The sequence below is a fragment of the Eubalaena glacialis genome, chromosome 12 (genome assembly GCF_028564815.1).
Source record: "Eubalaena glacialis isolate mEubGla1 chromosome 12, mEubGla1.1.hap2.+ XY, whole genome shotgun sequence".
Classification (NCBI taxonomy): Eukaryota; Metazoa; Chordata; class Mammalia; order Artiodactyla; family Balaenidae; genus Eubalaena; species Eubalaena glacialis.
This window is the reverse complement of record NC_083727.1, coordinates 15,182,556-15,195,289: the sequence shown is the minus strand read 5'-3', so window position 1 is coordinate 15,195,289 and position 12,734 is coordinate 15,182,556. Positions and strand designations below refer to the sequence as shown.

Sequence of the window (12,734 nt, the reverse complement as noted above, 5' to 3'; positions counted from 1 at the left end):
CCAGTTGTTGCAGCATCATTTGTTGAAAAGGGTATTTTCCCTTCATTGAATTGCTTTTGGACCTTTGTAAAAAATCGGTTTTTCATATTTGTATGGGTTTATTGAAATTGTTACAAAATTATTTTACATTTATTTTAAAAGCATATAGCAAGTCAACTTAAAAGAATGCAAAAGAAATGTTAGATGAACTTAGCTGCCTTTCTTCAATTTATTCCTAGTTAAGATGTTTATCAGTTCACACTCTGATTATTTTCATGACTAAAGGCATGTGGGTTTTGGCTGACCAAATATTTTTCTATAGTGATTAAATTCTATATTTAAGAGCAAATATTCAACATTTCATAACCTAATGGTTTTCTGCCTAGGAATATGATAAGTAGTATATAATTGAATATAGATAATTTTATATTTATCTGTAACTATATACTGGAATAACCATCTTCTTTGGCATGATTTTAAAAAATACAGTCTCACTATAAGATATTCCCACTGTAAAACAAAATTCATTATGCCATGAAACCCTATGTTGGACCCCTTCCAGGTGGATTGACTTTCTTGGAAGGATTAGATTGAATATATGTAATTATGATGATTCCAGAGCATAGACCTTCCCCTCCTGTAATATCATTTAAAAACTGTGCTAAAAGGAAATTGCTTTTCTCCCACATCCTTGCTTATTACAGTTGACTATTAATTCCCATCAGGAAGCCAGGTGGCATCAAGAAAATCAGTTCAATTTCAAGGCCCTAGAGCCGTGGTTCTCAACCTCTGGCTACACATTAGCATCACCTGGGGAGATTGTTACAGTCCCAATACCCATGCTGCACCCTAGACCAATTAAATCAGAATCTCTGGGGTTAGGATGCAGGTATTAGTATTTGTTAAAACTCCCAGGTTATTCCCGTATGCAGCCAAGTTTGAGAATACTGCTCAATTGTTAAGCTCTCTTCTTTTGTTTATTTCTTTATGAAACTTTATATTACTATAATTTATCACTCAATACTGTGAATACAGTGTACTGGGTTGTCATAACATACTATGTGAACTTATATCTTTCAAGTTTCACTCTTCCTTGGATAATTTTAAAATTTCTAACATTCTTTTTATTCTGTTGGCGAGAGTAACACATATTCAATGAAGAAAATTTGGGGAAAAAAACAGGCAAGCCTAATGAAGGGGAAAAAAATCATTTTAAATTCTATCATCCAGAAAGAATTATTGTAACATTCTAGTTTTTTTTATTAGGCATATACACATACATTAACATATATATATATATATATATATATATATATATATACATTCAGCTTTTATTCTTTCAACATTGAGATGATATTGAAAATATAGTTTTATGTGTTATTTTAGAAATCTCATAAATAAATGCAAAAATTAGTATCAATAGCAGAAAGTGTGAAATCAGTATTGGTTTGCAACTGTCATAATTTTTACACTTTCACACACCTTGATCTGGGTCATGGATATAAGCAGGTAAGACATACCCTTTAATAAGTCACTTTACATTGCTACAAAACAACATTTAAGGCATATGACTATACTTCCCATAATATCTTCCCCCTAAGTTGACAAAGTACTGCTATCATATGTAGTTTTGGAATTATGACCAAAAATGCATCACTACCAGCCAAACTGATGACTATCGTGTAAAGATAATAAAGTTAATTTTTTTTTTCTAAATCCTTCAACTACTCAGACTAGAATAAGGATATGAACCAGAAAAAACACATAAAGTGAATACAGACTTATTAAATACAGAATGGAATTGCATTCCTCTAACTCAGACTCAAATGCCAGTTGAATTTTTATTCTCTAGATTTCAATGGGAGGAGATATGTATGCATATATCATGAACATATGCCTAAATCTTTGCATTACAAGGGAAAAAACTGATACATATTCACTATTAAATATTTAGGAAAGTCATAAACAAAAAAAAAATTTTTTTTTTTTTTTGCCTGCACTGCATGGCATGTGGGATCTTAGTTCCCCGATCAGGGATGGAACCCGCACCCCCTGCAATGGAAGCGCGGAGTCTTAACCACTGGACTGCCAGGGAAGTACCCCCCTCAAAATTTTTTAAAAATAAAAATCTGCCTGTAACTACTGTTAAATGCAACAACACAATATAATTATGAATGCATCTCAGTATAATTATGCTGAGTAACAGAAGCCAGACAAAGAAGAGCATATAGTAGATTATTCCATTTCTATGAATTCCTATAAAATTGTGGAAAATGCAAATTATTCTATAGTGACAGAAAGCAGGTAAGTGGCTGCCTGGGCAGGCAAGATGGGGACCAGGAGGGGCTGAATTACAAGGACACACAGAGATATTTTTGGGTGAATGTTTATGCCCATTAACTTGATTGTGGTGACGATTTCAAGGATGTATACATTTGTCCTAAAACCCATCATACTGTACACTTTAAATGTGTGCAGTTCCTTCTATGGCAATTATACCTCCATAAAGCTGTCAAAACAATAAGGGACTGTTGGCAACTTCCAATCATGGAATTTGTTCTGTAAAGTTTTGCTTGAAATCCTGGATATTGCAGTCACTTACTGGATATTATTTTCACTAACCCATCATTTTTACTCAGGAAGACACCCCATTATTTCACACTCTGAAATAATCAGTGTTTCAAATTCTCCAACAGAAAGGAAAATTCAAATATTTTACTCATAATTTCTTCCATAGAATTGCCAAAGAGCATCATAACATTCAAAACAATATATCAAGTGATTGTTTCACTTTTCAAAGATAGTATTTAGCTACCTTTGACCATTGACTCTACCATTGACTCTACTACCTCTCCTATAAATACTGCAATTGTAGGAGTGACAGAAGTCATTAAAAAACAAACAAACAAACAAACAAAAAGCAGCTGATAGAATTGAGATCAATCCCAATACAACTGAGATCAATTCAAATACAGAATCTCAGGACAACCTCTGAGATTTGGATGGGAGCTCTATAACATGGGATAAAATAGTCAACCTCTCTTCTATACAATTTTAGTAATTCTTTAGATCAAGCATTGGTCTTTTCATTGGGTTCTTAATCACACGCAAAAAATAATTGAAGTATTTTTTAATGTCAGAGACAACATATAACAGATCTAAGATTAAAAATTCATAAAGGTATTCAAGTTAATAGAGGAACATAAAAATCTCTCAATAATTTAAAATGTATGTCTCTATAATGTCTTTTTTCCAGTAAGCAATGTTGACTTACGAAACCAGTTTCCAGCTTTGAAAAGCCCCAAGCATTTTTCCTGGCACTTAACTCAATAAAAGTTTGTTGAATTAATAAGTCAAAATATATTTTTTTAATGTTGGATATTTACAGGACCCTTTGAAGAATTTGTGAAGGGATTTGAAGTTGTTGGATTATGGTAACTTGATCTGCCCTGGAGTGCAGAAACCTTCCAGATACCTTCAGGCACCCTCCATGTATGTATCCTGAGAAACTCTCTCTCCATATTGGGCAAATCATTTACTGTATCTGCGTTCTAGTCACTCCATAATAGGTGGAGAGCAGCCCAACTCTAGAAAAATGAGAAGCCAAAGCTATATGGGCTTACTGGGGACTACATTTCAATAGTATTCATTTATTTGTTTATTTGTTTACATTTAGACACATTTTGAACAAAGTGGTGGGAGCTATGTTAAATCAGTTCTCTGTAAATAATTGCTTCTAGAAAGACTTCCACAGTGGCTGGAGGGGGAACAAAGGTATATGTATATGTAAATGACACGAATTAAAGAATTAACTGTCCCTTTCCAACACCCCACCTCCGCAACTCTCAACTCATGGTTCCCTTGCTTTGTTACTTTAGAGTAATCTTAGATTTGAGTCAGGAGCCAATTTTAAATCTTGGTAAATGAAACAGATATATGAATAGCAGGCTTTATACTTAAACCCAAAACAATACATTCCTTAAAAGTTAGAAGAATAACATTTGCCTATATACATAATGTATATTTACAGGAAGTTGACCTTTGAACTTAATCTGTATGTTGAACTTTTTCTGTAGTTTCTATACAAATATTGGATTATTAGCTACTCATGAATTGAATAAAGTTGTTAATTTTTCTAGTGTTCTAGTTAATAATCAGCAAATACAGGAGAGGAGAGTAAGAGTTGGGCTCTTAGATAACTTTATGTAAGTAATTGCTTCAGAAAAAAAGTAGACTTTTTATTTAGGGAAAACAAGTGATAAGTGGTAGTTTCAAGGGTGAAGAGTTGCCAGTTTTAAGTGAAATTGTCTGAAGGCTTTGTATCGAGAGAATGAATCCGGGGGATAGAGTGTTGGTTTTAAATTCTGTTTTAATCACTATAGTTATTATTGTGCTTTCAAGGGGTTGTATTAACATCTGTGAATTATTTTCAAACATATTTGAAAATGCTTTGTATGCACAAGATGCCCAGCTATGACTCTAAATTTTATTGGCAAATCTCATGTGACCTGCCTTTCTGGAGAAGTAAGCATTAGACATACAAGTTCAGCCTGCTATATGGGCAACGTGTATTTGTTTTTGAGAAATGCCAAACTGTTTTTATGAGAGCATTAACTCTCTCAGGGAGATGACTCTACCACCAACTGCCCCATGGGAGAAGATGTGCGGGGACACCTGCGTCCTGCTGTTTGGAGGAGAAAGGGCTGCTGGTGAGAAATCGGGGTAACTGACAGCCTTGGACTGAGTAGTGGAAAACAGAGAACAGCTGCCTTCCTCTCCGTCGCTGACATTGATGCAAGCAATTCTGAAGGTGTCTCCAAAACTCTGGAAAAGAAAACCTTGGTTGGGCTTCCCTGGTGGTACAGTGGTTAAGAATTCGCCTGCCAATGCAGGGGACATGGGTTCGAGCCCTGGTCCGGGAAGATCCCACGTGCCACGGAGCAACTGAGCTCGCGTGCAACAACTACTGAAGCCCGTGCTCCGCAACAAGAGAAGCCACCACAATGAGGAGCCCGCACACAGCAACGAAGACCCAACGCAGCCAAAAATAAATAAATGAACTTATTTTTTTAAAAATCTTGTAATAACTTATAATGGAAAAGAATCTAAAAAGGTATATATATACATATCTGAATCACTTTGCTGTACATCTGAAACTAACATATCACAACATTGTAAATCAACTATATTTCAATAAAAATTAAAAAAAAAAAAAAACAAAGCTGAATGCATGATCTGATGAAGAAATTTTTTAAAAAAAGAATGAAGCATCTTAAAAAAAATAACAAAGAGTAATTCCACAGTCTCTGAGTAAGATGGAAAGGATTCTTTGGTCAGTCTAAAAATCAAAGATACTTAATGTGTGTGTTTGTGTGAATCTACAAAGCAGCCCATTATCCTTAATACCTCCTTATCATGGTGCTGTTTCAGGAAGAATAGGGAGTGCTAGAACATGCACATTTCTTTTTTTTTTTTAATTTATTTTTAATTTACTTTATTTTTGGCTGCATTGGGTCTTCATTGCTGCGTGCGGGCTTTCTCTAGTTGCAGTGAGCAGGGGCTACTCTTTGTTGCGGTGTGCGGGCTTCTCATTTCCGTGGCTTCTCCTGTTGCCGAGCAGGGCTCTAGGTGCACGGGCTTCAGTAGTTGTGGCATGCGGGCTCTAGAGCTCAGGCTCAGTAGTTGTGGTGCACGGGCTTAGTTGCTCCGCGGCACGTGGGATCTTCCCGGACCAGGGCTCGAACCCGTGTCCCCTGCATTGGCAGGCAGATTCTTAACCACTGCGCCACCACGGAAGCCCACATGCACATTTCTTAAAGCAAGATTTTGCAATTAAAAAATAAGAATCTGAGCATTTCACACTGAAAAATAAACACAAAGCAAGCAATTGCTAATCTAATCAGACATTGGCACTGTCTTCCTCAAAATGCGGGTGTACACTGCCAGCTTGAAATCTTTGACCTTGCAATCTCTTCTGAAAATTGAAAGGCTAGTGTGATGTGAAAAGCTTTAAGAACTTCCCAAGAACTGAATAAATATAATCTCACAGAATGGGGAATTTTGCAAGTATTTGTACTACTTAATGGTACATTTTCATATGTGCTGAGGTTAGTCATTCTCAAATAGGTTTTAACAGCGTTTTTTGCTCTTAACATTCCAGGTGAGGTCTAAACGCCACTTTTCACTGACATCCCTGAGAAGAAGAGAGAACACATTCCAAGCTTCCCACAGAAGGGGAGTGAAATGTTGGCCAGTGGTTGGCCAGGGCGGAATCTGTCTTCCATGTACCAGCTCTGAAGCCTTGAAGGCCTGACTTAACCTCTCCGGGCCTACTTTCCCCCACTCCATTGGTAAAATGAGAACAATAGGACCAGCATCGCAGTATTGCTGTAAGGATGAAATGGGATTATACACACAAAGTGCATTCACAATGTCTGGTACTGAGTAAGTACTCAAATGTTTCCTAAATATTTAAGTCAAAATGGGTGAAATGCTTAAAACTTCGGAAAACCAACCATTTTCCAAATATACTGCTTCTTAAGAGATAGATTCCAGAGAAGGTGGCCGTTCTGTACTCCTTTCAAATAAAAATGATAAATTCAGAAAAATTTTATGCTGGATAACTAACCTATGGTTCCCAAGGAGCCATTTTACTACATGTAATTAATTAGGCACAAACATCCTGGTGCTGAACTATTGTTTACATCAATTCTCTACTAGATTGTCCTAAATCTGGGTATGGGATATTTATCTGGTATCTAGTGGCAATATTCCAAAAGTTTCTTCATTTTTAATGAGCTTCTGTTTGTGAAAACTAAGGCGCCTAGTTGTCGGTTGAAACTGGGATAATTTATCTTTCAGCCCCACTACCTTCATGCTTACGTCCCAGATAATTCAGCTAACATTTTAATTTAGTTCAAATATATATTGACTGCCTGCTATGTTCATATGACAAGTATTATATTGAAGAGTATGAAGGGACAGAATGCAAGCCACTTAGGCAGTTATTATTGAAAGCCCTTATCAATGGAGAAATACTGACAGCAAACGAGCAGATTCATGTCATCCTGTTTCAGCGGTGGCGTGAGGGAGAGGTGGCCTGGACCGCCAGCATCAGGCCCTTAAGGACAGGCACATTTCCAGTAACAGTCTCAATTCCCCAGATTCCCCGGGGAAGGAGGGCAGTCGGTGTTGCCCACGGCATCGCCTGATATCACTTGTTCCGGGTGATAGGAGAGCGTGGGGCCGCCGGGCCACCTCATCCGTGGTCTGACTGCATTAACCTCTTGGTTCCCAGCTCCTGCCACGTGAGGTGTCCTAATATGGTCAGACTCCGGAGGAGCCCAGGAGCGCTTGCCTTCCTCCTGCTAATGGGGAGGAAGCAAACACTCTGAAGGCAAGCAAACGGGGATCTGGGTTCGCTTCTGGGCCAGCTGAAAGTGGGCTGCAGCAGAAGTCCTGCCTCGGGTCATCAATCATTTAATAAACCCCCAGGGAATCCGATCTCCTCGGGGGGCTTTATGCCCTCCCCTCTTTCTCGCCCTCCCCTCCCCTTCGGGGAGGCAGCCCTGGGTGTTGGTCCCCCAGCTCCTGTCCCCGTACAGGAACGGGAGGCGTCCTGGGGGTCGGGGTGGGCTGCTCGCCTGGCCCTTGGCTCGAGGCTCTGGCCGCTCCTCGGGTCCTAGCAGCCTAGCAGGAGATGCTGCTGCAAGGCGTGTCTGGGGCTGTGCTCATGTGATGAAGCGAGGGGAAAACAAGGGGGAGGAGGAGGAGGCAAAGAGGTGGCTTTTTTTTTTTTTCTTTCTTTTAAGGAGTTTGCAGCGAGCGCGTCTCCTTCATTCGCTGTCTGGGCGGGTTCGGAGGAGGACGACGGGAGAGGAAGGCGCTCCTGGGACCTCGCGGGCGCACAGCTCCTGGCTCTTCTCCGCGTCCCTGCTATTTGGGGAAGGCGTAACCCGGCTGCTGGGCGCGGGAGAACCGCAGACAAGCCATGGGCGCCGGGAGCTCCACCGAACAGAGGAGCCCGGAGCAGCCGGAGGCGGGGAGCGCGACGCCGGCCGAGCCCGAGCCCGAGCCCAGCGGCGGAGGCTCTGCGGCGGAGGCGGCGCCCGGATCGTCGGCGGACGCGACCATCGCCGCTGCGGACCCCACCACCAAGGTACCGGCGCGCCGGGCCACCTGCCCCGGGGAGGCGGAGGGTGGGGTGTGTGTGTGTGTGTGTGTTGGGGGGCGTCCCTTGATCTCCGCCTGCGATAACTTCCAGGCCGGTCCAGCCCATCTGCAAACTCGGGAGCATAAATCCCTCTTTCTAGGTTTTTCAGGGTCTTTAGCGCCGGGGCGGGACCACAGCAGCGGCGAGCGCGGCGGGGGGCTTGCATCTTTGTAGTGGGTCTCCAGGGGTGGCGACTGCGCCATCCGCAGTAATAAAATCCGCCGGCTGCCCGCCGCTAACTGAGCCTTTCTCCACGCTCTTCCGGTGGGAGCGACCCAGCCCGATACCGGCGAGCTGCTTGGGGGAGTCCGCGGAGGACTGACCCCCGAGCCGAGCGTGTCGAGCCCCCGCCCTCCTACCTCCCCCAGCGGAAAGTCCGCTGTTGGGCCCTGACGCGTGTTGCAGCCTGGCGAGCCCTCCACCCGTGGGTTCCCCGCAGCGCACTGTCCGTGATACCAGCTGTGTCTGGAGCGACCCGGGTTTGGTACCCAGTCCTCCTGCGGCAGCGGCTCGAGCAGACACCGCCTTCCTGATGCAGAGAAAGCCTGGGGTGTAGCTCGCTCGGAGCCAGAGAAAATCTGAGCCGACGCTGCATTTCCAAAAGGAATGACAGGTTTCGCAAACACGGCGGCGTCCTCCTTTTCGCTCAGTTCATTGCACTCAGTTGGATAAACAAATACTGGAGAAGTAGTTAGAAGTTCTCAAAGGATGCGGTCAGAGGCGTAAGCCAGCATTCCCTCTACTCTGGTCTCTGGAGGCAGTGCTGAACCTCCTAGACATTTTGCATTTTATAGTCTTAGTCTTCAAAGCTGAAATATTTATTCTTGGCGACTACAGTCGCCAAGATTGTGACTTGTTCAGATCGTTGTCTTTTATATCTATTTTCCAGCATGTATGTTCATTAGCCAGGCCTCACCCAACCCTTTTTGTGATATTTTTATAGAAGATGTGGATAACCATATTTAATACTTAAAAGGAAAAAAAGAAAACCCCTTGTGTCAAATTTGAGGACATACAGAGTACATGAGGACCTTTAGGAGTTATCTCAGGAAGTATAGATGTTTACAGTGAGGGGGAAAAAAACAACAACCCTGAAATCTAGGTAAAAATCACAGAATTATATGACCTAATCGCCTTGACCCTTTAGCTGTCCTAGTTTAGTTTGGACTGAGAGACTGCTCTTAACTAGATTACCTCTAGTCGTTAACATAACTACTTGTAAAACCCACGATCCCTAGAGCTGTAGATGCTCACAAGTACCAACTGTGCCTGGAATGTCTAGATTTTCTAAGAGATGCCTAAGAAATGTACTATATCCTTTTGAGATCTCAGTTAGGTTTTAATATTTACTGTACATCACTTTTTGATGCCAACTACTGTCAAAATGGCTGTATAACCAGTACTTAGAGTCCAGTAATAATGAAAGTAATTTTAAGGTGTAGTTGCTAAAAGCTTGCAGTTGGGGAACATTTTTTTCCTTGGCTTTTACCAGTCCTTCAGGTCTTATCAACAGTTCACACTGAGATATGGTACTTATTCCCTTCTCAATAACTTCAGTGTGTTCATTTAAAATATTCCTTCCTTTCTGTTCTCTTTATCTTTCTTCCATAACCTTATCCTCCCTTTTTCTTAGTCACCACCATCTTGAAACAGCCAGATGACCTCCTTTAAAAAATTACCTAAATGACATCCAGAATATCATTGAACTTTTTGGCATACGGCCCAGTTATCAATTTGGAGACAAATCAATAAACTTACATGTATCCTTAGAAAATGTGTAGTTTTTCATTTCAACTAGCAAAATTTATTACTCAGGTTTTGAAGACCTAAGTCTTTTCAAAAGGATGGTCTAATTAAGAATGATTCAGCACATAGCTTTTGCCTCCCCTCTTTGCCCTGTTCAGCCCCAGTTCTTGACCTCTGAGTAATCTCATCTGCCATTCTGGGTTCCCATAGCACCATGGACCCTTCTTTCCAGCAGTTTCCATATTTGTGGGTTTAGTGACTTGTGTTCTTCTGGCTGTTCTGAATGCTCCACAAGGGCAGGGACCATATCTGGTTTGGCTCATAACAGGTGTTGCACCATGTGTGACGCGTGTGGCTGGCCGGTAGGATGATGCTGGCTCCCTGATTTTGATTGGAGACTGTCAAGTTGGGGAATACCTTGGCCCATCTACTTGTTCTTTGACTTTCTCATCATCATGATCTGTGTCACTTATCAGATAGTGACTAAGTCAAAGTGAGTCTGGTTATTCACAGACCAGGTGAATATCTAGCAAAAAACTAAGATTTGGGGACTCTGATTTCTGCTTCTTTAGAATGGCTTGTTACCGTTGCAGTTTCAAATTGCCTTTAATCTCAAATAAACAAATGCATTATAAATGCAAGTGGCTCAGATGAGACCGCTTCATACATTGGATTAGTGATGAATTACATCTTGAGCTTTTTTGATTGGGTCTGTGGACATTTGGGGAGGTTTAGACTAATGCTTCCCTCCTCCCCCAGTAGAATGCTGATCATTAATTAAAGGCTGTTAGCAGATTTTTTTTCCCCATTGGTAAAACTTGATTACTGAAGCCTCACGTGTAGATGCACTGAGACAAGTCCTGGTTTTATCTGTGATGTATTTTAATGGAAATGAAAGGAGTCTTATCTTCCAGTCAATCTTTTACAATCTTTGTATGTTAATTCTGAGGGGAAATGGCTTGATCAGTTATTTTCCAGGTTTAATTTTGAGAGTTTGCCGTTTTGGCCACTGCAGGGTGCAGGAAGATTAGACCACCTGAACACAGGTGGTAAACAAAGCCTCATGGTATTCCTCAATCATCTGCTTTTAAACATTTGAAGTCGTCTGCTTTTAAAAGATGAAAAGCCTGTTTTCACTCAGGTAGCAGTGTAGGGTGGGGTGGCCAGTGACAAACTTCCGTATCTCTGGCAAATCTTGATTTCTGGAGCCAAGCTTCAGGCTAAATCTGGACAATCACAATCCTCTAAATTAGCCTTTCTGTCTTTTCTGTTCAGTGACTCAGAGCTAGAAATGGAACAGTTCTCAGTTGCAACAGTGTGAGGCCTAGGTCCCCGGCAGGTGGGGAGACTGGGACCCTTGTCAGTCTTTCAAGCTGTGGTTCCATTTGGTTACAAGAGCTGTGACTCAAATAGATGTATTCAAATAGAAGAATCCACTGTCCCGATTAATAAAGTTAAGGACGCCCTTACCTTTTGTGCATTAAAACAGACAATTGGGGCTTCCCTGGTGGCGCGGTGGTTGAGAATCTGCCTGCCAATGCAGGGGACACGGGTTCGAGCCCTGGTCTGGGAAGATCCCACATGCCGCGGAGCAACTAGGCCCGTGAGCCACAACTACTGAGCCTGCGCGTCTGGAGCCTGTGCTCCGCAACGAGAGGCCGCGATAGTGAGAGGCCCGCGCACCGCGATGAAGAGGGGCCCCGGCTTGCTGCAACTAGAGAAAGCCCTCGCACAGAAACGAAGACCCAACACAGCCATAAATAAGTAAAATAAAATAAAAAATTTAAAAAAATACAGACAATTGATTTGGCCAGCTGCATTTCATAATTTCTCTCCCAGCACAAGGTATGTGCTGTTTCCCACTTACCCTGTGTTTATAGAATGGGAATGGAGATGGCTGTAATGTGATTGTCACCAGTTTTACACTAGGAGGGCCAGAATTTAAGATGATTTCGAGAGAATTATATGTCAACAGAGTGGAGTTTTTTTGTGTGTGGCTACCTGTATTCATGTGGATTTCCCTCAGATTATGAGAGGTACTACTTTCTGATTAGAACACAGTCTAGAAATTGGAGCTGTGGGTGTGAAGATGGTCGTTTAGGATACCGATAGCCTGTGGGGACTGCAGTGCCTTCCCTTTAATCCATTTATAGCCTTTTAAGCTCTTAGATTTGTGAGATCAGTGAAGATTTCCACTTAAAATACTTCCCTTGATGAGGAACAGGTCCCAAATGTGCATCCTCTTTGAATTCGCTGTGCTTTGACTAATCTCTGTGCCGGGATAGCTTTAAACTACATTAAAAGGATGATTCCAGCTTGGTATCTTACAGGATAATTAATAAAATGGAAATAAAATGTTTTGTTTTAAAAGGTACAAAGGGGACTTCCCTGGTGGTCCAGTGGTTAAGAATCCACCTTCCAATGCAGGGGACACGAGTTCGATCCCTGGTTGGAGAACTAAGATCCCACATGCTGCAGGGCAACTAAGCCCACGCACTGCAACTACTGAGCCCGCGTGCTCTGGAGCCCGCGTGCCACAACTAGAGAGAAGCCCTCGCGCCACAACAAAGAGCCCACGTGCCGCAACTAAGACCCTACACAGCCAAATAAATAAATAAATGTTTTTTAAAAAATGAAAGAAAAATAAAATAAAAGGTACTAAGAAATGGTTTCTTTTTCTTTGCCAGTTTTAACACCTATTCAGTGTTACAGGAATACCAATGAAAAGAAAATCCAGCTAAATGGTGCTCGTCCTTGGCCTCTATAATTTTTAATGCTGTAGTCATTCATGAAGTGA

The 12,734-nt window shown here is 41.7% G+C and overlaps 1 protein-coding gene across 1 annotated transcript in view; it reads left to right on the top strand.

The window, feature by feature from the left end:
• Window positions 1–7,829: 7,829 nt before the first annotated feature.
• Window positions 7,830–12,734, top strand: part of AKAP12 (A-kinase anchoring protein 12) — a 97,201-nt gene continuing 92,296 nt past the window's right edge. The window contains exon 1 of the mRNA XM_061206776.1: window positions 7,830–8,137. Within this exon, the coding sequence (XP_061062759.1) occupies window positions 7,970–8,137 (168 nt within the window). The 5' untranslated portion in view covers window positions 7,830–7,969. The remainder of the gene's footprint in view (window positions 8,138–12,734) is intronic.